The sequence below is a fragment of the Podarcis melisellensis genome (assembly GCF_964234715.1).
Source record: "Podarcis melisellensis genome assembly, chromosome: 6".
Classification (NCBI taxonomy): domain Eukaryota; kingdom Metazoa; phylum Chordata; class Lepidosauria; order Squamata; family Lacertidae; genus Podarcis; species Podarcis melisellensis.
In genome coordinates, this window is record NC_138538.1 from 17,607,255 (window position 1) to 17,633,124 (window position 25,870).

The 25,870-nt window shown below is 43.1% G+C and overlaps 1 protein-coding gene across 3 annotated transcripts in view; it reads left to right on the forward strand.

The window, feature by feature from the left end:
* Nucleotides 1-25,870, forward strand: part of ATP9A (ATPase phospholipid transporting 9A (putative)) — a 93,513-nt gene that overhangs the window by 11,509 nt on the left and 56,134 nt on the right. For all 3 annotated transcript variants that reach the window (XM_081916709.1, XM_081916707.1, XM_081916708.1), the window contains exons 2-4: nt 15,446-15,590; nt 16,267-16,380; nt 21,099-21,207. In XM_081916709.1, the coding sequence (XP_081772835.1) occupies nt 15,446-15,590; nt 16,267-16,380; nt 21,099-21,207 (368 nt within the window). The remainder of the gene's footprint in view (nt 1-15,445; nt 15,591-16,266; nt 16,381-21,098; nt 21,208-25,870) is intronic.

Below are 25,870 nucleotides of genomic sequence, written 5' to 3' on the forward strand. Positions count from 1 at the left end.
GGAAAGTTCAGATAGTGATGTTGAAGAGGCCATGCTGCTGTTGCCAGATGCCTCTGTAAGGGAGGGTGAGTTGGCCAGTTCCTCCTCTGCTTTCTGAGAACAAAGTTCAAAGGGTAGTCATCAAAGAGGCAGCTGGCCAATCAGTGGAGGTGGCTGAATTGGATGTGGTGATGATGCACTTCCTGTTTTTTGGTGATGTGTAAGTGAGCACCCTATAGATCATGGGTAGGCAAACTAAGGCCTGGGGGCCAGATTCGGCCCAATCACTTTCTAAATCCAGCCCGTGGACGGTCCGGGAATCAGCGCATTTTTACATGAATAGAATGTGTCCTTTTACAGTCATACTTCGAGTTGAAGTCGCTTCAGGATTATGCCATTTTGGGTTGAGCTCTGCGGCGACCCAGAAGTAATGGAGTGCGTTACTTCTGGGTTTCACTGCTCGCAAATGCGCAGACGCTCAAAATGACGTCACACACATGCGTGGAAGTGGCGAATCGTGACCCGCGGATGCGCGGACGAGGGTTGCATTCGCTTCAGGATGCGAACGGGGCTCTGGAACAGATCCCGTTTGCATCCAGAGGTACTTAAAATGCATCTCTAGGTTATTTGTGGGGCCTGCCTGGTGTTTTTACATGAGTAGAATGTATGCTTTTCTTTAAAATGCATCTCTGAGTTATTTGTAGGGCATAGGAATTCGTTCATTTGTTTTTGTCAAGATATAGTCCGGCCCCCAACAAGGGCTGAGGGACAGAGTGGACTGACCCTCTGCTGAAAACGTTTGCTGACCCTTGCTATACATTGTACCCAGAAAATATCACCCCCCCCTTAAGACAATATTTATATGACCAGCTAAAGAGAAAATTTGGTTCCCCACTAATTTTTCACTCAGCGCACGAAAATAAACTGTAGAAAAGTAAGCAACGAAAATTACCGCCTCAAGGAAGAGAAAATCAGCCGAGCCTAAACTTATTTATAGAAGTGTAATTTCCCCTCCCATGAAGAATTATTAAAGCTTGATTTCATAACTGTTGAGTGTGTCTAAATCTATGAATGCTTTTGGCTGTAATTCTCCAGGGCAGATCTTGTCAGCTACATTTGCTCATTTTGTTGGGGATTGTTAAAGAAACCCTTCTGCTGCCTGGGTAGACGAAGGCCTTGTCAAAGGAGAGCATATTTCCACACCCTCCAACATGTCCCAGTGGAAAACCTGGACGCCCATCTTTCAGGACCTTGATCTTGTGCATTTTGCACAAAATGGAATGTCAGGATAGTTGAGGGGTATGTAATTCAGTTTGCCTGAATTGCCTAAAGATTGCCATAAACCCAAACTTTTAAACTAGAGATTACAATGGGCAGGGAATATTTTTGAGACTGAGGGCCACATTGTCTCATGGACAGCTGCCTGAGGGCCGCATGCCAGTGGTGGATGGAGCCAGAGAGTTCCAGTGGCCAGAGAGAGAGAAGCTTGGAAAGCTGTATACAACCCCTGGGCTTGAGGTTGCCCACCCCTAAATAATAACTAGGGATTGGGAATTAATTGGTGTGACAGGTGGCAGTGTCAATCTAGGCCTCAGATCCAATGCATGATAAACTTCGGCCACTTTCTCCTATGAGTCCTTGCACAAAAGGTGAGTTAGATGACCCTCTTCATGTGTACTGAAAGAATCTGGGGAGAACTGGTCAGGCTAGACCCTGTTCCATGCACACTGAAACCACAAATTCATCATCACCATCACCATAATACCTGCATGCTTGCCCATTTATCTGCCCCAAATTGTATTGTTTGTTCTGCCACCTGATTCTGCTGCATGTTTTCAGCAGCACTCATTTATTTGCAAGGCTAAAGCAGGGGTAATAACACACACACACACACACACACACAGAGAGAGAGAGAGAGAGAGAGAGAGAGTGTTACCGTAGTTCTGTGGCTGTTCATCCTGAGGAGGAGGAGGGATAAAAGGGCCTTTTGTCCATTTCTTGCTTTGCATTGGCCAACATATGCAGGCAGAACCAGTACTGCTGGTTCTTCATCATGCTATATTCAAATTGTTATCCCTGTTAGAGGTTTCAGTTCCAAAGACCTACTCTTAACAACATTTGTGTTTAAAATGGGGGGCTCGCGACGTACTGCATTTCATGCATGCTACTCTTCATAACTGAATGACCAGTATCAAAGCATAGATACATTCTCAGTGGGCCTTCCAGTAACTATTTATGTCTACCTAGGCCAACATCCATCTAAACATTATTAAAGATCCTTACAATAAATTCCATCATTTATTTACTGAGGTGGGTGGACGTATTGTATCCACAGGAATAAACTGTGTCTTAATAGTTGCTATTATGCATTCCTGAAAGGTGTGGTTTGCCTTTCAACTTTAGTTTCTTCTTGGAAGGTAAAAGGCAACAGAATTCAGCCTCACAGCAGGGAAACGAGTTTTACACCCAGAGGCTGTAAAAGTAGGATTTACTTCTGAGTAAACAAGTTTAGGATTACATGCCACACCTAAGTTGTAGCCAGCCTTAAGTTTAACTCAGGGCCTATTGAAACTGTTGGAACCTAACTTAGGTATGTACCTAAATTTCTGTGGGTCTGCTCTGAATATACCTTAGTTGAATAACAGCCCCTATTTCCTTGACAGCAAGTCCTATTGATTTAAGTGGGAGTTATTTCCAATTAGTGTGAGTAGTTCGAAAGCACATCAAAGTGCAAGTAGATAAATAGGTACCACTCCGGCAGGAAGGTAAACGGTGTTTCCGTGCGCTGCTCTGGTTCGCCAGAAGCGGCTTAGTCATGCTGGCCACATGACCCGGAAGCTGTACACTGGCTCCCTTGGCCAATAAAGCAAGATGAGCGCCGCAACCCCAGAGTCGTCAGCAACTGGACTTAACGGTCAGGGGTCCCTTAACCTTTAAGCATGTGTAGGAGGACTGTTGACCTAGGGTCAGCGTAAACGGAGGTGGCCAGATGCAAAAGAGAATGGGGCTCTTGCACCTTTTAGTTGTGAGGAAGTGGGAATGTGAGCAGGTGTACCTTGTCATGCAAGCTATACTTACTGAAATCTCTTCTTTTACACAATTCTTACAGATGTAAGAGCCCTGACCTGCTTTGCAGCAGACTACCTTATCCCACACATACCATTTGGGAGACCTATCTCTATGTGCTGCTGCTTAATAATGAGCAAGAATCACCACTGACTTATCTTAGACATCTTTTGAACACCAACAAGCCTTTGAAACAGGAACTTATTTTTACAAACTGATATTTACCGATGTTTTCATTTGTGCATTTATCAACATTATTGCAATGCTGTGTTTTTTAGGCCATATGCCACCTTGCAGTATTTCTCTGAAAGTGTGCTCTATAACTATTTAAACAAATAACACTGTAGCGTGGCTACAACAATTGCTTGTACGACGCAGGTACACACATCAGGGGCTTCTCAGTGACCGCATCTGGAGACAACTTGATTTTCCGGCCTGTGAAAAATGTGTCCCAAACAGCTATGACAAACTCTTCCTTAATTCTAGGGAAGTCACGTGTTGCAGCAGCAAGAATGAAGGGTCTTGGTAATATTTATTGTGGCACAAGGGTTTTGTAGATAGACTTTGCTTTATAATACATGTACTTGCAAACCTGCATAAGAGTTACAGAAAGAGAAATAGTTATCAGTAGTGTACACGGGGGGGGGGGGGGGAGAGAGACATTACATGTCTGTCACAGCATCAGGTCTAACATTTCTGTGGAGAGCCCAAATTAGTCTCCTGCCAAGGGACTAACACAGTGCAAACCTGACAATTGAATGTTAAATGAATGGGAGATTCACAAGAGCCATTTCCAATTTTTAATGCTAACTAAAATACATCTATTATAGAATGAGTGCAGCAACATAGTTTGCCTTCAGGCATTATGATGATGGAAATGAAGATTATTGTAAATATTATATGTGATAAGCCAATTAGCCCCAGGGAAAAAAATAAGCAATTCCAATATCAATGTAAATAATGAAGCCTGAATTCTGTTGGCAACTGAATGCCAATGCAGACATTAATTCTTCAGCTAGCATTATTACATGTATCTCTTGTTGAAAAAAGAAAAAAGAAAAGAAAACCAGTTGGGCAGGAAGTACCTACTGGTGTGTAATTGTGCGTTCATAATTCTTTCTTCATGCATTATATGTTTATGACATTTGTGGTTAGCTGGAACTGCTGGATATTGCAGAGTGGAGGCCTTTTGAAAGAAGACCTTCCGATTTTCCAATTTTGTGGTTTGGTGGAGCAATGTCAGTGGTCTGCTTCTCTCTCCCCCCTCCCCAAAACCCTCACTCTCTCACACATGCTCACTTTAGCCTCTCCCTCCCACCTTAGCTGCATTGGGCTCTTGGGATCACCGGGAGCGTAGGCTTTAACCCGTGCTCACCCAATGATTCTGATGCAGTGGTCCTGAAATTGCATGGAAATATATTTCTTTTCCCAATTGATGACTGATCAGCTGGGCAACAAGGAAAAGTGGGCAGGGCTCCCCGGAGCTTGGTGCTTGGAGCTACACTGAAAGCTGACAAGGTGTGGGTAGTGTAGATGTGTCCTACAGCAATGTTCTTTCCCCATACAGTAACTTACATTAAGGACTCAGCTAAATCAACGTTTTCAGTGTGTTGTAAAGTGCAATATACAAATGTGGCACTAGATGGCAACAGTGAGCTATGCCAAATTCAATGTATTTTTCACAACTTTTTTTGAAAAAGCATTTTCATGGCGTTTTTTATATGCGTGTAGATTCCACCTGTGTCTTTTAACGTGGTTAGTGAGACTATCTTGCACATCCTAATCATCACTGTTCATTGGGACAAACCCTTCCTTGTTCTCAACATCTCAACCTATCAGTCATAGAGGAAGGCCATTTTAAGCTCCGTGGAAATGATTTGCTACCAGTCAGCACATGTGGAACTCCCATCCCTATTGGTCCTCAGGTGCCAGTTGTTGTGCCAGACCTACGTTGCTTTCAGGAGAAGGAAAACTCTGGTGGAGAATGAAAACTCTGACCTGAAACCTCCTCTGCCTTGTGGGTATACCCATCCATGAGAAAGGCTTCAGGAGTAAACCCTCAGGAAAAATCTGTACCTGCTGCCTTGCGGGACCTTTTTGGGAGACAAAAAGGCTATGGAGTAAACTCTACACATATCTGAAGTGGAGTCCCTAAGATGGTTGGATGGCACCTTGTACGCCTCCATGGCAACAACTCCTGCAACCAAACTGGTGATAAACATACAGTGGTACCTCGGGTTACATACACTTCAGGTTACACACTCCGCTAACCCAGAAATAGTGCTTCAGGTTAAGAACTTTGCTTCAGGATAAGAACAGAAATTGGGCTCCGGCGGCGCGGCAGCAGCAGGAGGCCCCATTAGCTAAAGTGGTGCTTCAGGTTAAGAACAGTTTCAGGTTAAGTACGGACCTCCAGAACGAATTAAGTATTGCTGTATTGCTCTGCTTTCCTTTGGGTCACATCAGCAAGGCCGAAAGGGGCGTTGCTGGGCAGCACAGAATCTCCATCCACACTGCCCACACTTGTGCCCCATAGAAGTCAGTTCAGTGCTGCTAATGCAACGAAAACAACATAGGAGGCAGAAGTTATGAGTTACCAGTCTCCACAGACACAGCAGGCACTGTGAGTCTCCAGCAGTTGGACTTCACCCTTGGAGGCACACTCTCTCAAGACAGACAGATGCCAACAACAACAATGTTGTGTTCGGTTCTTGAATGCAAAGAAGTGATCCCTAGACCAGAATCTGGCAACCCTGCTCATCCTTGTAAGCCAGGGGTAGGCAACATGGTGCCCTCCGTATGTTTTCTCCTACAGTTCCCATCAGCCTCAGCCAGTATGGTCAATGGTCAGGGATGATAGGAGTTTCGCTCCAAAGTATCTGGAGGGCACCATCTCATTGAGTAGGCGGTTGGACAAAATGACTTTGGAGAACCATTCTAGCTCTATGTTGTTGTTGTTGTTTAGTCATTTAGCTGTGTCCGACTTTTAGTGACCCTATGGACCAGAGCATGCCAGGCACTTCTGTCTTCCACTGCCTCCCACAGTTTGGTCAAACTCATGCTGGTAGCTTCAAGAACACTATCCAACCATCTCGTCCTCTGTTGTCCCCTTCTCCTTGTGCCCTCCATCTTTCCCAACATCAGGGTCTTTTCCAGGGGGTCTTCTCTTCTCATGAGGTGGCCAAAGTAATGGAGCCTCAGCTTCAAGATCTGTCCTTCCAGTGAGCACTCAGGGCTGATTTTCTTCAGAATGGATAGGTTTGATCTTCTTGCAGTCCATGGGACTCTCAAGAGTCTCCTCCAGCACCATAATTCAAAAGCATCTAGCTCTATAGTTTCATGATTTTATGATCCAATGAAAACCACAGCTTCTCTTGACATCCCTTGGAGAGATCCTCTTTGAGAACCAAAAGCTGAGAGTCAGTACCAAATCTAAATATTAGTATTTTACCTATTGGCTTTCATTAAATATCCCCCACTGAAATATTTAGCCTTAAAAATATTGACGTGGCATGGAAATCATCTTGTGTTTGTTCTCAGTAGGGTGCCTGAAAAATACCCGCTCATGAAAGTTAATCTTTCCGCTGCCTGTTGAGCATTCTGATTTAAGCAAAGCTAACATTTCCTAACTCATTCCTTCTAACTGGATTTTTCCAGATGTTGCTTTCCTTTTTGGAGGGTGGAATTCTAAAAGCATTTCCTTAGCAGATAAGATTTCTTTTATTCTTATTTGCAGGCACTGAGGTGGAAAGCAAGAAATGTGATACTCTTTTCTTTTCTTTTTTGAAAAATAAGATGAAACTACCTTCCCTATTGTTTGCCATTCCCCAAAGTGTTTCCTGTTCTACCTGTTGAAAGCGCTGAGCTCTTTCTTAAACAGAGCTTAGTTTGCTTCTAATCAGCAAGTTATTTGCTTACCTAAATCAGTGCAACAGACAAGCCTCATTATTCTTGGTAGACTGGTAGATATTTAACCTGTGCGTATGAGCCATTGCATGTGTTATTTTTTTTCCAGCTTTTCCCACCCGTGGCCAATGTGTCTCTGACATTAACCAATATTTCAACATGTCAATGGAGAACAATGCACGAACCTTATTAATCTGATATTGTGGTCAAATAGACCCAGCTAAGACATAGGCGTTGTTTCTAGAATAAGTTAATTTAAGAAACTTCGAGGAAGGAAAGTTTGCCACATCTTCCTTTGCCCTACACGACACCTGCAACCCCAAAAGGCATGGAGGCTGCTGGGATTTGGGCTCCAAATCCTCTTTTGGGAGATTGGCCCTCTAATGTTAATTCTTGCAAACCCATGATTCTCATGCACTTTTTTTTCCAGCTCGGCTCCTCCTTGAGGCATGAATTAAAAAAATTCAGAATCTTAATCTGTTGCAACAACACAGTGCAATCAATATGCTGTTACACACTTAAATGAAAGTTTTCATCATGGATATATTAAAACCTGCCTTCTCCTGAATAGGAAATTCAGGAGTGATCAGGTAGTGGGCACCAACATTCCTGATACATTAAAGCAAAAAGAAAGAAAAAGAAAAAAAGAAAAGAAACAAAAAATGCTTGCTGACTGATAAAAACAAAATTCTGAGCATGCTTATTTTAAATAACACCACGATAACTACAAGGAATAAAATTGTTGGTGTATGCACACCACAAATGTAAATCCACTTGTACTGTTTTGGCTTGCTCACTGTTGTTGTTGTAGTATATGCTGCCCATCCGCCCCAGCCACTCTGGACAGCTTAAATAAATAAATAACCATCAAACATTAAAAACTTCCCTATACAGGACTGCTCTCAGACTCCACTGTAGCTTGGTTTGTTTCTGTTGTTAAGAGACTCCCTTCCCAGCACCTTCAGTCCCCAAGGGGTGGGCCTGTGGTGTTTGCTTCTGCTGCCCTGATAAAATGAGTATCCATGCACGTGCCTGGCTTGTTGATTATAAAGTGTACTTAAATATAGGAACAAAGAAAGGGCAAGTGTCAGTTGCTGCAGAGTCTGGAATGCTCAAGGTGACTAGCTGCTGACTCCAGCGCTGTTTGTGCCCATCAGCTGCTACTCTCTGGCTTATAGTTTCAGGGGAACCCTGGGTTGTGGGGCCCTGCACCCATGTACAGTGGTACCTTGGGTTAAGAACTTAATTCGTTCTGGAGGTCTGTTCTTAACCTGAAGCACCACTTTAGCTAATGGGGCCTCATGCTGCCACCGTGCGATTTCTGTTCTCATCCTGAAGCAAAGTTCTTAAACCGAGGTAATATTTCTGGGTTAGCGGAGTCTGTAACCTGAAGCATATGTAACCTGAAGTGTATGTAACCCGAGGTACCACTGTATGTGAAAGCACTCTATATGTCAGGCACTTTCATGTTAGGGGAGACTTTGACCACACAGTCCGTTCATACCACTCAAGGTGTACTCGAGTTTCACTGACTTAAAATAAGTTCTGTTTGTTTCAGTGGTATTCCCCCCCCCGAGAGTGTTTACAGTTGCAGCCCTATTATTACTACTAATAATAATAACAAATTTTTATTTATACCCCACCCTCCCCGGCCAGAGCGAGGCTCAGGGCAGCTAACACCAGTAAAATTACAATAAAAACATAATGGGGAGCGGAACCCCAATTTAAAATACGGGTTAAAATACAATTTAAAATGCAGCCTCATTTTAATAGTAGCCCATGGATCAATATAGGCATAAGCAGGAATTTTGTTGGGGGGGGGGGAGCAGGACTTTGTTAGTGGGGGCAGAACCGACATGATTGGTCAGTTAGTTAAGTATTTCTATTGCTTTACTTGATCTATGGGAGGGGGACAGCTGCCCTTCTGTCCCCCCCCCAGCTATGCCCATAGCCCTACATCTTTTTACTTCTCGTTCCCTACATCCTGATTCTTCATGTTTGCCTAAACCCAGTGAAATAAATGTGTTTTGTTAGAACACACCCAGATTTGCATAGGATCAGGTCGCAAAGGACGTTGTTGGCAATTAAGCAGAAATATTCTCTGCAGGAGCCTGAGCTGGGGGGGGGGGCAATTCTGCCCCAGATGCTCGCCAAGCTACAGAGGCACAAGACAGGAGCAGATGGGAAACAAATCAAGCTTTGGAGAAACAAGCCATAGCATGTTTGGTCAGCTGTAAGATGACTCATGGTTTGTTGAGCAAACTATGCTTAAAATAAGCCATAACTTTTGTGTTATGTGTGAATGCAGTCAGAGATTGGCCCAAGATCACCCATGGCTGAATCTCTGTGCTTCTGCTGCTACATTCTAACCATTGCATTACATTGATGTGTATTATTAACCTTTGCAGCCTAACCGTTTGCACCCATTTACTCAGAATTAGTCCTTACTGAGTTCTTTGGGGATTGCTCTAAGAGCTAGGGCTTAAGAGCTGAAGTTTGTTGTTGTTTAGTCGTGTCCGACTCTTCATGACCCCATGGACCAGAGCACACCAGGCACTCCTGTCTTCCACTGCTCCCGCAGTTTGGTCAAACTCATGCTGGTAGCTTCGAGAACACTGTCCAACCATCTCGTCCTCTGTTGTCCCCTTCTCCTTGTGACCTCCATCTTTCCCAACATCAAGGGAGTCTTCTCTTCTCATGAGGTGGCCAAAGTATTGGAGCCTCAGCTTCAGGATCTGTCCTTCCAGTGAGCACTCAGGGATATCCATTCTTAAGGAAAGAGCTGAAGTTAGGGTTGCTCAATAGGCTACCTTTTCCTAACAACCCAATCCTATGCAGCCTTAGACAAGTTTAATCCTAGAAAAATCAATAGGCTCAGGGTGCAGACTTACACACCTAGGTGAACAAAGGAAATCTTACTTCTGAGAAGACATGTATAGGATTGCATGGTAAGACTGCATTATTCTACCCACTATTCCCAATGACATGGGACATATGGAGGACTACACAAGTATTAATTTTTTAATGTCCAGTAGCACCTTAGAGACCAACTAAGTTTGTTCTGGGTATAAGCTTTCGTGTGCATGCACACTTCTTCAGATACCCAGATGCACACGGAAGTTTATACCCAGAACAAACTTAGTTGGTCTCTAAGGTGCTACTGGACAATTTTTTAATTTATTCTGACTGCGTTAGACCAACACGGCTACCTACCTGAATCTGGAGGACTACACAGTTACTCTGTGTAGGACTGCAGTCTTACAGTCTGATCCTATCTTTGTTATCTTGGAAGTTAGTTCTACTTATTTTAATTTCCTCCAAAGTGTGATAGGATTGAAGCCTTCTGTGTTCAGGATTGCACACTTGTATTTAAAAACAAAACCCTGCAACTGGTTCCTACACACATGCATTCACAGTAAGTTTCTTGTACTTAAATGAAACTTCCTTCTTGGGCTAGCAGCATTGTAGCCTGACCCTATGCATGTTTACTCCCAAGTAAGCATATGTAGGATTACAGCCATGCAGCCAGCCCTACATATATTTACTCAGGCAAAAGTTATATGAGGGATTTGCTTCCATTTTCCAGCTCTAGTTTTATTTGTTTTTACTTTCATCATGATTGATGTGACGAGAGTGACAGGGAACATTGACTTTACGATCAAGGGGAGTTGCCTCAGCCTACCACTTTCTGGATCTTACAGCTTTGGCAAGTTAAACAAAATGCAATTAAGCCTCAGAAATGAACTGCTTGAGAGTTTCGCTTCATTGCTCTGTATCCCAAGCCTTTGAAAACCAGCCCATTACGGAAGAGATTTGTTTAAATCATTAAACCGCATGTGCTGTAAGGGTGCCGCAGTCTACGCTATGATTTTTTATTTATTAATTATTATTGTTATCTACGTATTATTAGTTATTGAATTTATATACCGCCCTATACCCGGAGGCCTCAGGGTGGTTCACAGAACAAAATCAAAAATATAAAACCACAAAATGTATAATCAAAATACAAACAACAACCCAATACCCCCCCAAAAAACCCACATTTTAAAAGGGCAGTGTTGACTGAAGGCAGTTGCTTGGTGACAAAGTTCAACTGCATACTCTGAGATTGTATACAGATCCGTACTTAACAATCGTATTCAGATCAAATAAGCAGTGACTGTGAACCCAAATTACAGCATAGAAAGTTGCTCTGGCAGTTCAGTTAAAACTTTATCATTTAATTTCCAGGTCACTTTTTGAACGTGTTCAGAGCAGCTTCCATAAGGCCCAGATGGATCAGCCAGAGCAGTGGCTTGCTGTGTTCATCTGATAAAACAAAATGTACTCTACAATCCTATGCATGTCTACTCAGAAGTAAGCCCCAAGGAATTCCACGGGGGGGGGGGGTTATTCCCACTTTTTCAGTGTGCAAGTGGCTGAATTCTTTCTCAGGATGGGAGAGTTAAGGACAAGAATGCAAATTAAAGTGTGGGAGAGGATAAAGTTATGGACAGAATGCGGTGCTAATCTCTGTGTTGAGGTGAAAAGTATTAGAACAGACTGTTGATGAGAGTTTCCCTTAGGTCTCTTGTGAAATAAGAGGTTCTTTGCTGGGCTGTGATGAGTTCAATATATCTGTTGACAAAGAAAAGTTTTTATTGCCTTCCCAAGCTTCACCTGTGTTGCAATAATATCCTGCAGGCTATGTGAGCAAAACATTGTAAAAAGAAGGGTGGAGCCCATGTATTTTGCTTGTGTCCTTAAGACTGGTGAAGGTGGTTTGGTCAGCTGGTGGTGAGGTCAGAGGGAAATCTGCAGCCTTTTACTTTTGGCCACAGCAAAATTAATAGAATCAGAGCACAGGGCTAGCCTCCAGAACTCAGTACTGTATCTGACAACCATTCAATAAGGGAAGGCTTGTAGCTGAGACGTAGAGCATCTTACTTGCATGCAGAAAGTCCCAGATTTGATCCTTGGCATCATAGGCTATAGCCAGGGGAAAGGGAAGTGGGGCAGCTCCTCCCTCCAATCAATCAATCAATCAATCAATAAATAAAAACACTTACCTAAAAGTAGAAAACAATTGGAATATTTGAAATCGAAATGCTCACCGAGGTCACATGGATGCATTCTAGCGACACAACTGGCATCCCGACTGTCGTTGAGACATTTTGTTCCGAATCTGCTAGACAGAGCCAGACAGAGGATGAGGGCAGGTGGGTGTCCTGTCCTCCACAACATAAATCCTGGCTAAGCTCATGCTTGGCATCTCCAAGTGCAAGTAGATAAATAGGTACCGCTCCGACAGGAAGGTAAACGGTGTTTCCGTGTGCTGCTCTGGTTTGCAAAAAGCAGCTTAGTCATGCTGGCCACATGACCCAGAAGCTGTACACTGGCTCCCTCGGCCAATAAAGCGAGATGAGTGCCGCAACCCCAGAGTCAGTCACGACTGGACCTAATGGTCAGGGGTTCCTTTACCTTGACCTTTAACAACCCCGTGAGGCAGGCTTAGATAGGCATGGTTCGCCTAAGGCCATCCAGTGAGCTTTATAGCTGAGTAGGGATTCAACCCAAACCAGCAGTTCTCAACCTGTGGGTCCCCAGATGTTGTTGGACTACAACTCCCATCATGCCGAAGCTCTGGCCTTGCTAGCTAGGGGTGATGGGAGTTGTAGTTCAACAACATCTGGAGACCCACAGGTTGAGAAAGTCTGACCCAAGCACTCTAATGTGGGGAATGTTTGGGGCTCCCATCATGGGAGTTGCTGAACTACAACTCCCATCGTCCAGTTGCTGAACAACAACTCCTATCACCCCTGGCCATTGGCCATGATTGGTGGGGCTGATGGGAGTTGTAGTTCAGCAGCAACTTGTGGGTCAAAGGTTCCCATTGCTGCTCTGCTTTCTACTCTGGAGGACGTAGGAGCTTTCTGAAAGGATGGAGAAATAAGCCTGTGCTTATTTAACACTGGGTTAAATGGGTAGCATTCTTATTCAGAACTGAGGAAACAGCTACTGCAGGCAGACAGGAACTACAGTTGCCAATCTGATCAGGTTTAAAAAAGCACCTCACGATCACTTATGCCTTTTTCATCAATTTCAGCTCCAGAAATCAACCTGGGGTTTTTCACAATGTGCAGATTAAGATCAGCTGCTGATGTCTGTGATTAAACAGACCCTGCTACAGAGGCCAGGGGAAAAACTGACAACCCTAATAGAGACAGTGGAATCAAGTGGAATCCCAAGCATGTTTTTTTTAGAAAAGTGTCTCCCCAATTATAGTGGGGCTTACTCCCTAAATAGTGTGTTTAGGACTGAAATCTTAAGGCAATGGGGCTAAACAAATACCTCTCAACACAGACACACAGGAACAAACATTTAATCAGCCTTTGCTCAAAGAGTGGTTGGATGTGGCCATTGGCAATTTCTGGCACCTGATTAACAACCAGGAAGGTAGTTTCTGATTGGATGCAGGGTATTTAAGAGGAGAAGCAAGCAGCTAATTACGTTTTAAAAACCCAAAAACTAAGCAGCTGCTTTCCGTGCTTATCAGTAGTTTAGTCCTCTTCTGGGATTACTGGGCAGCGAAGGCTTTGAAGGAATGGAGAGAATTTGCCTAAGAGCTAAGTTCAGGTGAATTCCTGGATGAATGCTGGAGTGTGCTTGTTCCTCCGGGATCGCAAGGGGAGGCTAGGGTGTGGCTTAACATGCTCTGCGTCAAGTTCATTTTTCACAGTTGTGTGACTGTCTTTCCAGACCCTCCAAGTGTCCCTATTTTCCAGGGGTGTCCCTGATTTTTAGAAGCTGTCCCGGTTTCTGATTTTATCCCGGAATGTCCCACTTTTCCTTAGGCTGTCCCTATTTTCATTGGAGAAATGTTGTAGGGTATGGAGTTATCCAATCCCTGAGCCTTCTGAAGGCAATCCTGTATAGGGAAGTGGTTTTCTTTTTTTAAAAAAAATGTTCAATGTTTTCTTATTTTTTATGTATGTTGGAAGCTGCCCAGTGTGCCTGGGGCAAACCAGTAAGATGTGTGGGGTATAAATAGTAAAATTATCATTATGGAATGGGCCGTCCTTATTTTCACCGGAGAAAGGTTGGAGGGTATGTATTTCAGTAATGGTAATAGCAGACCCCCGACATTTGATTGTCTATACCCTGTCTGTAATTGTCTATATTCTGGTAATTGGGAGCAAAGTATATTCTGTGATCATACTGTACTGGTGTAACAATCTTGGCTGTGTGTCGTTTTAGGGTTTGTTTGTTATTTAAGCAAGTTTGTTGTCCTCAAAGAAGGTCATGGGATGGAGCCTCTCATAATATTCATAGTGATAATTTTATTATTTGTATCCCATCCACCTGACTGGGTTGCCCCAGCCACTCTGGATGGCTCTCAGAGGGTACAAACCTTAATGGCTGGAGCCCTGAGGCCCTATCCATTTCATGTCTCCTTTTCCTCTTTACAGAGAACTGTTATGGGGCCACACTTCCTTTATGAGGCTGAGCTCTCTGTGCCATCATCCTAACATGGCATGGAAAGAAGAGTTCCTGCTTTATTGCAATGCAGGATTTGCATGTGGATTTAGGATGTGGGGTCCAAGGGTCCAGTTCTGTTGTTCTTTAATGCTAGTGTGCCTGTTCATGGACCTTTGCATGTATGGCACTACATACAAGGATATGTTCATGATACGTTTCAAAGCAGTACTCGAAATTCACCAGGTGCATTTTGCAACTGCCTCTTGGCCACTTACGACCAAGTGAAGATGCCCGGGCACCAGGATGGTGCCTGATGTGTCCACCATCTGGAGGTACATGCCTGGGGATCCTTGGATCTTGTCTCTTTTCACACACTAACAACACATCTTGTAGAATTCTATCTGTGATATTTTATCTGCACAATCAGAGAGAATTTCAGGAACCCCAAAGTTGCATTGAAAAGTGCAACTTTTGAGCCATCTCACCCCAAAATGGCACCCCAAATTGGTGACAGTAACCCTGGTTTAGGAGCCATTTGGTGCCTAGCTTATGTATCTAATACTGTTGGAAGCATAAATAATGGAGTGCTCAGCTCAAAAAGAAGCATTTGTCTTAAGGCTATGAGAGAACTTCCAGAGTTGCCTGGGAAGAGGAATTGATTGTTGAACCGCTCTGTAAACTGTAGCTCTGTGAGTGGAATAGGAATCGCCGAACAATTCTCCGCACACTTAACCAGACTACAGCTCCCAGAGTTCTTTGGGGAAAGCCATGAGTTTTTAAAGTGATATCATAGTGTTTTAGATATATGGTGTTGGTATGACTCAGCCTGCCTTTTCCTATTAAGTTGCAACAACATCCATCGTACTGACCACTCCTGGAAAAGGTCATTGTCTTCTTGGCATCCTGTGGGCTTCCTGGTTGGCCATTGTTGAAAATGGAATCCTAGACTGTATGGCCCCAAGGACTGATCCAACAGGGCTCTTTGGTAGCTGTCCTCAATGTAATAAGTTTTTAAAACTTCCCCCGCCCCCTACAGATGTTGCGAGTGCCTAAGATGTTGTGGAAGAAGAGACCCAAGGCCTCGGACGGTTTGGCTTGGCCACCCAGAAAAGAGAGACCAGCGATACCCACGCAATGTGATCAACAACCAGAAGTACAACTTTTTCACTTTCCTGCCAGGGGTATGTATTCCATGTTGAAAAACCATGTGCTTTCCTCTTCTATTGATATTTGAGTGTTGAGTGCCAGTGGTTTATTTGGAGTGGGCAATTAAGGCAGCTCTAACCTGGATTGGCTCAATCTACTCTTCTGCATTTAAGTGAAGCTTAATTTTGCTTCTCCCAGTCTGCGCCCCAATAAGCCATCCTGTTGCCTACAATAGTGAAGGAGTTGCTGAAGAATTTCCCAGTCCAACGCAACTGAATGGAGCGAAGAGAAGGGGCTGAAATTGGGACTTTTCCCATTTCAGTCCTCTTTCCATGTGATATATGTATCAATGGACACACTGTCCTTTCCGTATAGATGCAGCGTTTAAACTGTGCTATAATGGGAAAAATAGATGGGGGAGCCACAGTTGACTCCATATCTTTAATGTCCTGGAATGTGTTGGAGTTTGCATTTTTTTCTTAAAGCTTTCCTGGTTAGCTAGATGCCTTGGAACAGCCTTCAACTTGGTATCCTCCAAATATTTTGAACTACAATTCCCATCAGCTCCATCCAGTTGATGGGAGTTGTAGTCCAGAACTTTGGGAGGGCACCGGGTTGCGAAAAGCTGTCTTAAACATTTCCATGGTGAGCCATGTTAACCTTAGATGTGCTGCTACAAATGCCTTTCTTGTTCCTCACTCTCTTTCTTAGGTGCTGTTCAACCAATTCAAGTACTTCTTCAACCTCTACTTCTTGTTTCTGGCCTGTTCTCAATTTGTTCCTGAAATGAGGCTCGGTGCTCTTTACACGTATTGGGTTCCTTTGGTAGGTAGTATCGAGTTTATTTATTCAAGAAAAGTTTCAGTGTTTGAATACAAGATGTCCTTTGTTACCTTATCTCAGAGATCCAAGTGGTGCCGTAACTTAAAATGGTTTTTCTTAGCTTGTTTTATGAAGCCTGTCCTTTATGTGTTTGCGAATCGTAGCTGCCGAAAGTGATCTAATAAAGGTTTGCTATTCAAAATTGGGACCTTCAGCAGTCTAAGGAAATGCACGAGAGATATTTGATCCAAAAAGGTAATTTATCCCATAAATCAGCCATTCTAGGAGTACAGCTAAGGGAGATTCCACCAATTATTCCCGCAACAATTAACTATACAGGTGAAACTTGGAAAATTTGAATATCCTGGAAAAGTTCATTTATTTCAGTAATTCAACTTAAAAGGTGACATGGCTACCCAAATATCTTTTCTGATGAGAGCAGCTTTTGCCATCTCATTTGGAAACCAAGGACCCAGAGTCTGGAGGAAGAATGGGGAGGCACACAATGCCAGATGCTTGAAGTCCAGTGTGAAGTTTCCACAGTCTGTGTTGAGTCTATCTCATATATTAGTTTCACCTTTTAAGTTGAATTACTGAAATAAATGAGCTTTTCCATGATAGTCTAATTTTCCGAGTTTCACCTGTATATTATTTGGCTAGTGTTTCAGACATTTTGTATGTTGGGTTCAGAATTAAGCTTGTACACCATATTAAACCAAATGATCTAGAGCTCGGGGTGAGCAGTATGGTAGCCAGGTTTGTGGATGATGCCAAATCATTCAAGGCAACTAGAATAAAGTGGGATTTCAAGGAGCTCCAAAAGGAGTCCAAACTGGATGAATGGGTAGTGAAATGGCAAATGCAATTCAATGTAAGCATATGTAAAGCCAGTGGAAAAAAAAAATTAAAAATCCTAACGTCGTATATATGCCCATGGCGGTCTGAACTGGTGGTCACTAACCATGAACAAAACTGTGGGGTCGAAGTTGATAACTCAGTGAAGATGTCAACCCAGGGCATCTTCCCAGAACGATTCCGAGCACAATTCAAAGTGTTGGTGCTGACCTTTAAAGCCCTAAGCGGCCTTGGTCCAGTATACCCGAAGGAGCATCTTCACCCCCATTGTTCTGCCCAGACACGGAGGTCCAGCGCCGAGGGCCTTCTGGCGGTTCCCTCACTGTGGAAAGCCAAGTTACAGGGAACCAGGCAGAGGTCCTTCTCTGTAGTGGCACCCGCCCTGTGGAACACCCTCCCACCAGATGCCAAAGAGAAGAACAACTACCAGACGCTTGGAAGACATCTGAAGGCAGCCCTGTTTAGGGAAGCTTTTAATGTTTAACAGACCACTGTATTTTAATACTTTGTTGGAAACCGCCCAGAGTGGCTGGGCAAACCGAGCCAGATGGGCGGGGTATAAATATTAAATTATTATATATTATATATGAAACAAACCACCAAGTCTGGATTTAAATGTCATGACAAACTAGGCTCTGTCCACGGGAACTTGTTCACATTAAACCATTGTTTGCTTTTGTTTTTAATACTACTTAATATAATGTTCAGACTGGGTTGCTGTGCGACAAATCTGTGTAGTTTTCCCAGAAGGTTTTATTTTAATTTTAAGCCAAGGAGGGTAGCTTTAAATTTGATTGGAACAGTGTGGTGTCTTTGTCTGAATTGCACCTCCCTGAAACCTGTTAGGGCAATTAATTAATTGGTTTTCCAAATTGTCTTGTTTTGCACCATCCTTTTATTTTAACGCCTTTGCACGTTGTTGGGTTTGCTAGTTATTGAGAAGGGCAGGAAACAAATTCCAGGTGGCTACTGGAAGCCCCCATCCACTAGCTTTCTGAGATTTCGGCAGACTTTGCCTGCACCCTTTCAAGCATACCTTCACAGCTGCGAGGACAAGAAACTTGAACCCGTTTAAACAAAAGCCAAGATTCTTGTGATCCCAAATTCTCCGGCCTCATTTTATATATGCCATTGTGTCAACAATCTGGTGCTTGCCTGTAGCTGCACTGTTTCATTTGTTATGGCTTGGGAAAGAGAAGCGGAGAGTTAGAGGCTAGTTTTTGCAAGGCTGGCTTGCAAACCTATAAGGCCATTGTGATTTGCCCCACATCACACGAACCATTGAAATTCAGCATGTGATCTGCCAGGGCTATATATAAAAGGCCTTTTGTTCATTGCAGGCTGCTAATGCAACCATTTTGGTATAGAATAGCAACTTGGGATGGCTTAGTGAGGCAGAACATGAAGGGTTTTTTTTGGGGGGGAGGGTGATTATTTGAAATCCTTGATTGCCAAATGCATCTAGATGATTTATAAAAAATATATACTGCTGTATCATAAGAATACATCACAGCGGCTTATCACTTTGTGCGTGTGTTGCCTGTAGCAATAATGAGCTATGTTTTTGGACTCTTTATCAGAATGCTAATTAAAAACAATAGTCTGAAATGCTGCAAAACATTCAGAAGCCATGGTATATAAAGTCTGTAAGTGCCAGAGGAGATTTCCATCTTTTTTTTGGGGGGGGGTGAGGGGGGCACATGCATGCCATGACAACTTTGTGCCCTCACAGGAGAAATAATGAAAGCCCTTAGGGCTGGCTTCATGCAGGGACTTCCAGATTTGTGCAGCTGTCCTGTGTCCCCTCAGAAGGATTTGCATCTCTTTGCAAAGCGTCCCCGAGCCTTGAGGCCATGTAGCAATGCACTTCTGAATTAATGTTCCTGAGACGTTTTGCAAGGGGTGCCCTGAAATTAGCCAGACAGATTAGTTTCCTTTGAGGAGGCGTTGTGGCAGGTGGGTGGGGCTTAACTGCATTTCAGTAACAAATTATAATTTCATGATACAGGTAAGGAAAAGAAATATTAAGAGACTTGTGTGTCAACACTGAGAATGTTCTTTTCGATATTGTTGTGCATTGGTTTTTTAAAAACAAAACAAAGCAAGGAATGCCTCTAGACCAGGGGTCAGCAACATTTTTCAGCTGTCCCTCAGACCTTGTGGGGGGCTGGACTATATTTTGGGAAAGAAAAAAAACTGAACGAATTCCTATGCCCCACAAATAACCCAGAGGTGCATTTTAAATAAAAGGACACATTCTACTCATGTAAAAACATGCTGATTCCCAGACTGCCCGCAGGCCGGATTGAGCAGGCAATTGGACCATATCCGGCCCCCCAGCCTTAAGTTGCCTACCCCTGCTCCAGACTGTCAATATTTTGCAGGAGCGATTTGAATGCTTATGCCAGACCCTCCAACTGTCCCTATTTTCCAGGGGTGTCCCTGATTTAGATAAGGTTTCTGATTTGATCCTGGAATGTCCCACTTTTCCTTAGGATGTCTGTATTTTCACTAGAGAAATGCTGAATGGAATTATCTGACTCACAAGCCCTCTGAAGACAATCCTGAATAGGGGTGGTTTTTTTTACATGTTTAATGTTTTATTATGTTTTGATATATGTTGGAAGCTGTCCAGAGTGGCTGCAGCACCCAGTAAGGGATGTAAGGTATAAATAGTAAAATTATCATTATGGAATGGGATGTCCCTATTTTCATCAGAGAAATGTTGTAGGGTATGTTACTCTGGAAATTTAGGTTTTTTGCAATGTCAGTGGATTAAAGCACTCTGTCACCCTCATACAACGAATGCGATTCTTAAAAAGAAGCAAACTAAAAGAAAAAAGTTATTGAATAAGCATAGTACAAAAAAGACAATGCATTTAATAGTTATATGTTTGTGTTGTTATTATAATACTCATTTATATTATAATATTTATTTATCCTGCCTTTTCGCTAGACTGGGACCCAAGGCAACTTACAGTAATTAAAACAATAAGGTTAAAATGCAGAAAGCTTTAAAACATATAAAGTAACTAAAAAGCAATTAAACTGTAATAGAATTAAAACAATATAAAATTACATAAAAAATAGAATACAAAAACAAATCTATTAAAATGCAGATAGTAAAAACAGCACAGCACTATAGAAAGTCCTTTCCTTAAAACTAGTCTGTTGCCAAAAACATGCTGGAATAAAATAGTCTTCACTGGCCAATGAAGGACATCAAGGCGTTTAACATACATTGAGTGCTAAGAATCTCAGGGCGGATTATATAAATATATAACCAAGTGATCCTTAGTCCTGGTAGCTATCATTCGACCCTTTCATGACAAATGATTACCAAAACATTCAGTTTATAAATGTGCAGTCAGCTTACAGATACATAAAATCTACATCTTTTTGCACTTAGAAACATGGCAGAGACCTGACCTGAAAAGTGTGTAATGAACAAATGGCTAATGGAAAGATGTATAAACACTCCACAACCAAATCATGAATAAGACAAGATGAGTGCTCATTGTCGTATAGTTTAATATCCTCATAAACGCCGTGTAAGCAGATCAGGATAGATGCTCAATAAATAAACAAACTGGTCCTCTGGAGCTGCCCAAGTACTTAAAACACGAATAACGTTTAGCTTTAAGGTTTTGTGGAGTTCCTTTTGAAATGAAGACACAGCTCAATGCTTAGTTTTCTCTTTAGTGTCTGACAATTTTAATGAAAAGTGTCACTGTATTTCATCTGGTAGGCCGCACACTCCAGAATGTATTCCCGACATTCAGTGGCTTTCCATGCACGGAGTGGGAGTTCCTTGGGCTTTTATCCACACATTTTCAATGACCCCTCTCCCTCCCGCACTCTCCTAGGGCTTTGTCCTCGCCGTTACCATCATCCGTGAGGCTGTGGAAGAGATCCGGTGCTACATGCGTGACAAGGAAGTGAACTCGCAGATCTACAGCAAGCTCACAGCGAGAGGTCAGCTATTTGGCTCCAGCTTTCTACATCTGCTTGCAGAGTCCCTTAGCTGACTGCCCAAACAGCAGGGAGTTGCAACTCAATCAAATGTTGCTGACAATTGGAGGAGCAAAGTTTCTGAAAGGGGGGTGGGGTTTGACTGTGGAGTGGGGGGGCGGGTTGCCAAGCACACAGGCACATGGCTTAGCAAGTCCCCTCTGTTTCGTTTGGCCCTGGCAGAGCATCAGAGACTCCTGATGACAGAACAGATAAATTTCCAGCTACAATTGGGCAATAAGTTCTCAGGGAGTGGGAACCTTCCACATATTCAATGCATATTGGGATGTGGCCAGTTACTCAGAATAATTATGGTGTATGTTGCATTGAAGGGAAGAATACAAAGGAGTTCATATTTTTGAGATCATGGCTGCTACAGCCACATCCATTTTATAGATTATAAGCGATAGGTGGTCTGAATTTGTTGAATATCCTAATCCTGACTTGGATCTTTTCAGAATGGGAATGCGTGTTGCAAATTAGGCATGCAACCTAATCCCATTCATGTTTGTTCAGAAGTAAGGCTCCTTGGGTGAAATCCCATTGTGAGCATCCGCTAGCAGAACGGGCTTAAACTCCTGCACCAGGACTCTCCCTTCCTCTCCTCCCTCTTGCAAGCTGCATGCTGACCAGATTTGCTTTGGAGAGTTGGAGGACCCTGTAGATATATAGGGCTACTGGGGGTGGGGGAAGCTGGAGGAGGAGGAGGAGAGAACGTGCCATTTAAAAACGATTTAATATGCCCAAATCTAGACCACCTTTTAATTCCTAGAATGTAGAAAGCACACTCCTATGAAATTATGCAAATATTGCTATGAGAGCTGTCACCTAAATGGAGATGCTTGAGACTTGCTTCTGGACAATTACAATAATGGGGATCCTGAAGTACATGAAATTCACAGAAGGGGATCTACCTCCAAAAGGCTTTTCTAAGTACCAGGGGCCCTTGCAAACAGCATGCAGTATTTTGGGATGACTCATTGTATGTCCTATTATACTTCTCACAAGAAAATTTCCCCTTACTCCTCCTCCTCCAGCTTCCCCCACCCCCAAATAACCCTATATATCTGGCTCATTTGAAACAAGTCACAGTTAACCGCAGTTCGGGTTTCAGGTGAAAGACTAGAAAGACTAAACTATGTGACATCTAATCCTGGCCAGAGACCAACCCAAGGAAGGAAGTTCCAAAACTTTGCTTGCTCTCTCCTCCCGCCCACCAACTGCTTAGACATAGAGTATACCTCTCCCTTCTAGCAATGACCTTTTTTTCTGGAGCAGGTGTTTCAGGGATTTATTTGCATCTGATTGTTCTGCTGCTATTTTGAGTGGGGGGTGGGGAAGGAAATGATGTGAATCAGCTGTGCTAGAAGGGAGAGGTGTACTCTATGTATAAGCAGTTGGTGGGCGGGACTTGTTTCAAACGAGCCAGATTCATAACCCATGGTTTGAGGTTGGCTTTTTTGATGTTGTTGTTGTTGTTTAGTCATTTAGTTGTGTCTGACTCTTCGTGACCCCATGGACCAGAGCACGCCAGGCACACCTGTGTTCCACTGCCTCCCGCAGTTTGGTCAGACTCATGCTGGTAGCTTCGAGAAAACTGTCCAACCATCTCGTCCTCTGTTGTCCCCTTCTCCTTGTGCCCTCCATCTTTCCCAACATCAAGGGAGTCTTCTCTTCTCATGAGGTGGCCAAAGTATTGGAGTCTCAGCTTCAGGATCTGTCCTTCCAGTGAGCACTCAGGGCTGATTGGTGATTAAGCTGAACCACAGTTTGTCAGATTCAGATGATATACTAAGCCAGCGATGGGGAACCTGTGGCTTTCTGGATGTTGTTGGGCTCCCAGCTCCCATCAGCCCCAGCCAGTGTGGCCCATGGTCAGGGATAATGGGAGTCCAGCAGCTTGTGGAGATTCCCCATCTCTGTGCTAAACTGTGCTCAAGGAAAGTCAGAGGTGTGGCCTTGGACCTGGGATAGCTCAGTCAGTAGAGCATGAGTCTCTTAATCTCAGGGTTGTGGGTTTGAGCCTCATGTTGGGCAAAAGATTCCTGCATAACAGGGCGAGTTGGACTACATGACCCTTGTGGTCCTTTCCAACTCCACAAAACTATGATTTTAAACTTGTGATGGGCAGTGGAATACCATAACTGGAGAAAGGGTAGGGTGTAAGTATAATTGAAAATATGATGTAGCAGGCCCCAAACCTTTTCAAATTTCCCTCCGGTTTACTGGGCTGGTTATGGGAGAGGGTGAAATAGAAGTAATTGTATTGTGAAAATTTGACAACTTTTCTTTTACATTTAATTTCATATTGGGCAATCACAGCTTGTTATCTTTACGACTTGTTTTACTGCTACCTTTTGAGGCACCAAAGAGGAGCTTTGCAAATAGTTTCAAGCCATCTGTATAAATCAAATTCGGGTTTCCTATTCATCCATCCATCAACCCAACTTTGCTATTAAATTTGCAGGCCAGATTTCTGTTTTGATACTCACTAGGCTGTTGATTTAAAATTCCAGAGTTGTTTTTCTTCTCGTGCTTCCCCCCCCTCAACCCCCTTTCATGATTACAGAGCGTAGTAAGGGAGAACTACATAAAAAAACCAAAACCCACCCTATGAAATGGAAAGAGACCTCCTGCCAGCAGAGTGCTCCTTTGATACAGATCACTGGCATTTACCAGCTGTATCGAAAAACAATATTTTCCCAAACCTTTTGTGCTCTTATTTTTGCAAGTTACAGAGCGCAAGGCCACCTAAAAGCCAAAAGCGTACCAGAACAGATGAAAACTGTCTTGGGTATGTTTTGATTTGTTCCTGGGGACGTTTTGTTTTGATTTTGTGTTTGCAAATGGTATGCATCCCGGTCACTGAGGAGCTCGGGACTGCAGTGAGCCATCACAGATATGTCTCCGCTGAGAGTTTTATATAAAGAAGGCATTCCCCATTGCTAGTGCTGGTTACCTTTGCAGTGTCAAGGATCACGTCAGAGAGGTCTATATAAAGAACCCGAAAGCAAACAGCTAATTGGCAATACCAGTTGCATTATCAGTTTTATCTTGGTGCCACCTTTTCATACTGTAAAGGCACAGTGCTGCCGTTAATGGGATGTATTAAATTTTCACTTCCGTAGTATTTTTATTTTGCAGTTGTGGCACTTGGATTATCATGAACCAGCTGTTGACTCTTTTAAAAAAAGTTGGTATGCATATCTGGAACTCAAGACTGGAATGACATAGTTGCTTGCCTAATTTTAATAATAATAATAATAATAATAATAATAATAATAATAATAATAATAATAATAATGGTTTGGATTATCACAGTTTAATAAGCTGTGATACAAACATGCCGCATCCTTGTTCAGCCACTTCTCACTTCCCTTCTCAACACAATTAATCCCGGAAGTCTTCACCATAGCCTCCATTTCATCGGAACTGGGAAGCTATAGTTAAGGATAAGCCAGGGTCTTAACCCTTTGCTTAATATGCCTTGTAACCATAGCATTGTATACAACCAAGTTTTGCTCAGGAGTAGGACCATTGAAATTAGTAGATCTAATTTAGTGATTCTTACTAATGTCAGTAGGTTTACTCTGAGTAGGACTAATGTTGGGTGCAACCCACAGTTTCCTTGTTCAGCTGTCATGGGGAACTAGGGTTTATTGAAGACTTCTGGGATTAATGGTGGCATGGCCAGTGGGGAAGAAGGCTACATGCTCTGGCAGGTTCCTCTTTTTCAAGTCCTGAGGATCAGATGATTGTCAAGGTTTGCAAAGTGCCTGCATGCCCTTTTGGGGTCCAGCTATGTCTTTACTTAATCCACAGCTGATTGTGTCAAGTGTGGGACATATGTGTGGCTCAACCTCATGAGCTAAATGGGGAGGCCTGAGGTGGACATCCCACTCCGTTGCTCTTTAGCTTTTAGACTGATGCTCTCCTAATCAGAGGAGGGCAGTGGATTGTCCTTAGGCTGCACAGGTACTACATTATAGCTGCCCCCTGCCAGAGGTGTTTCTGAATCCCTGAAGCCCCATTCCCTAACGTGAGCCTAACCCAGTAGTCATGGCAGATGCAAAGGCCAGCAGCCCAAGAGTGATGTGACAAGGCAGAGTTGATAGAATGAGGATTCAGAAGCAAAATTTCTGCTCCTGAATCTCAGGGGAAATTTAAGATTTGATTTGATTTAATATTTGTATGCCGCTCTTCTTATACAATGACTGAGTATTAAAAGAATACTTTAACAAATTGAGCATTAAAAATAATAATACTTAAAACAACATTTCCACCAATATAATATTTTTTAAAAAAACAACACCCAAAGCGTGTTATTGCAGCAGCATATCGGCAAAGCAAGAGCAAACAATAAACAATTAATGCAGCTTAATATATCAGCCCCTGATATAATAATAATAAACTTTTATTTATATCCCGCCCTCCGCAGTCAAAGTCAGCTCAGGGCAGCTAACATCAAATACAGTGGTACCTCGGGTTACATACGCTTCAGGTTACAGACTCCGCTAACCCAGAAATAGGGTTAACTTGACCCAGAAATAAGGGTTAACCCTTAACTTGGGTTAAGAACTTTGCTTCAGGGTGAGAACAGAAGTCATGCTCCGGCAGCGCAGTGGCA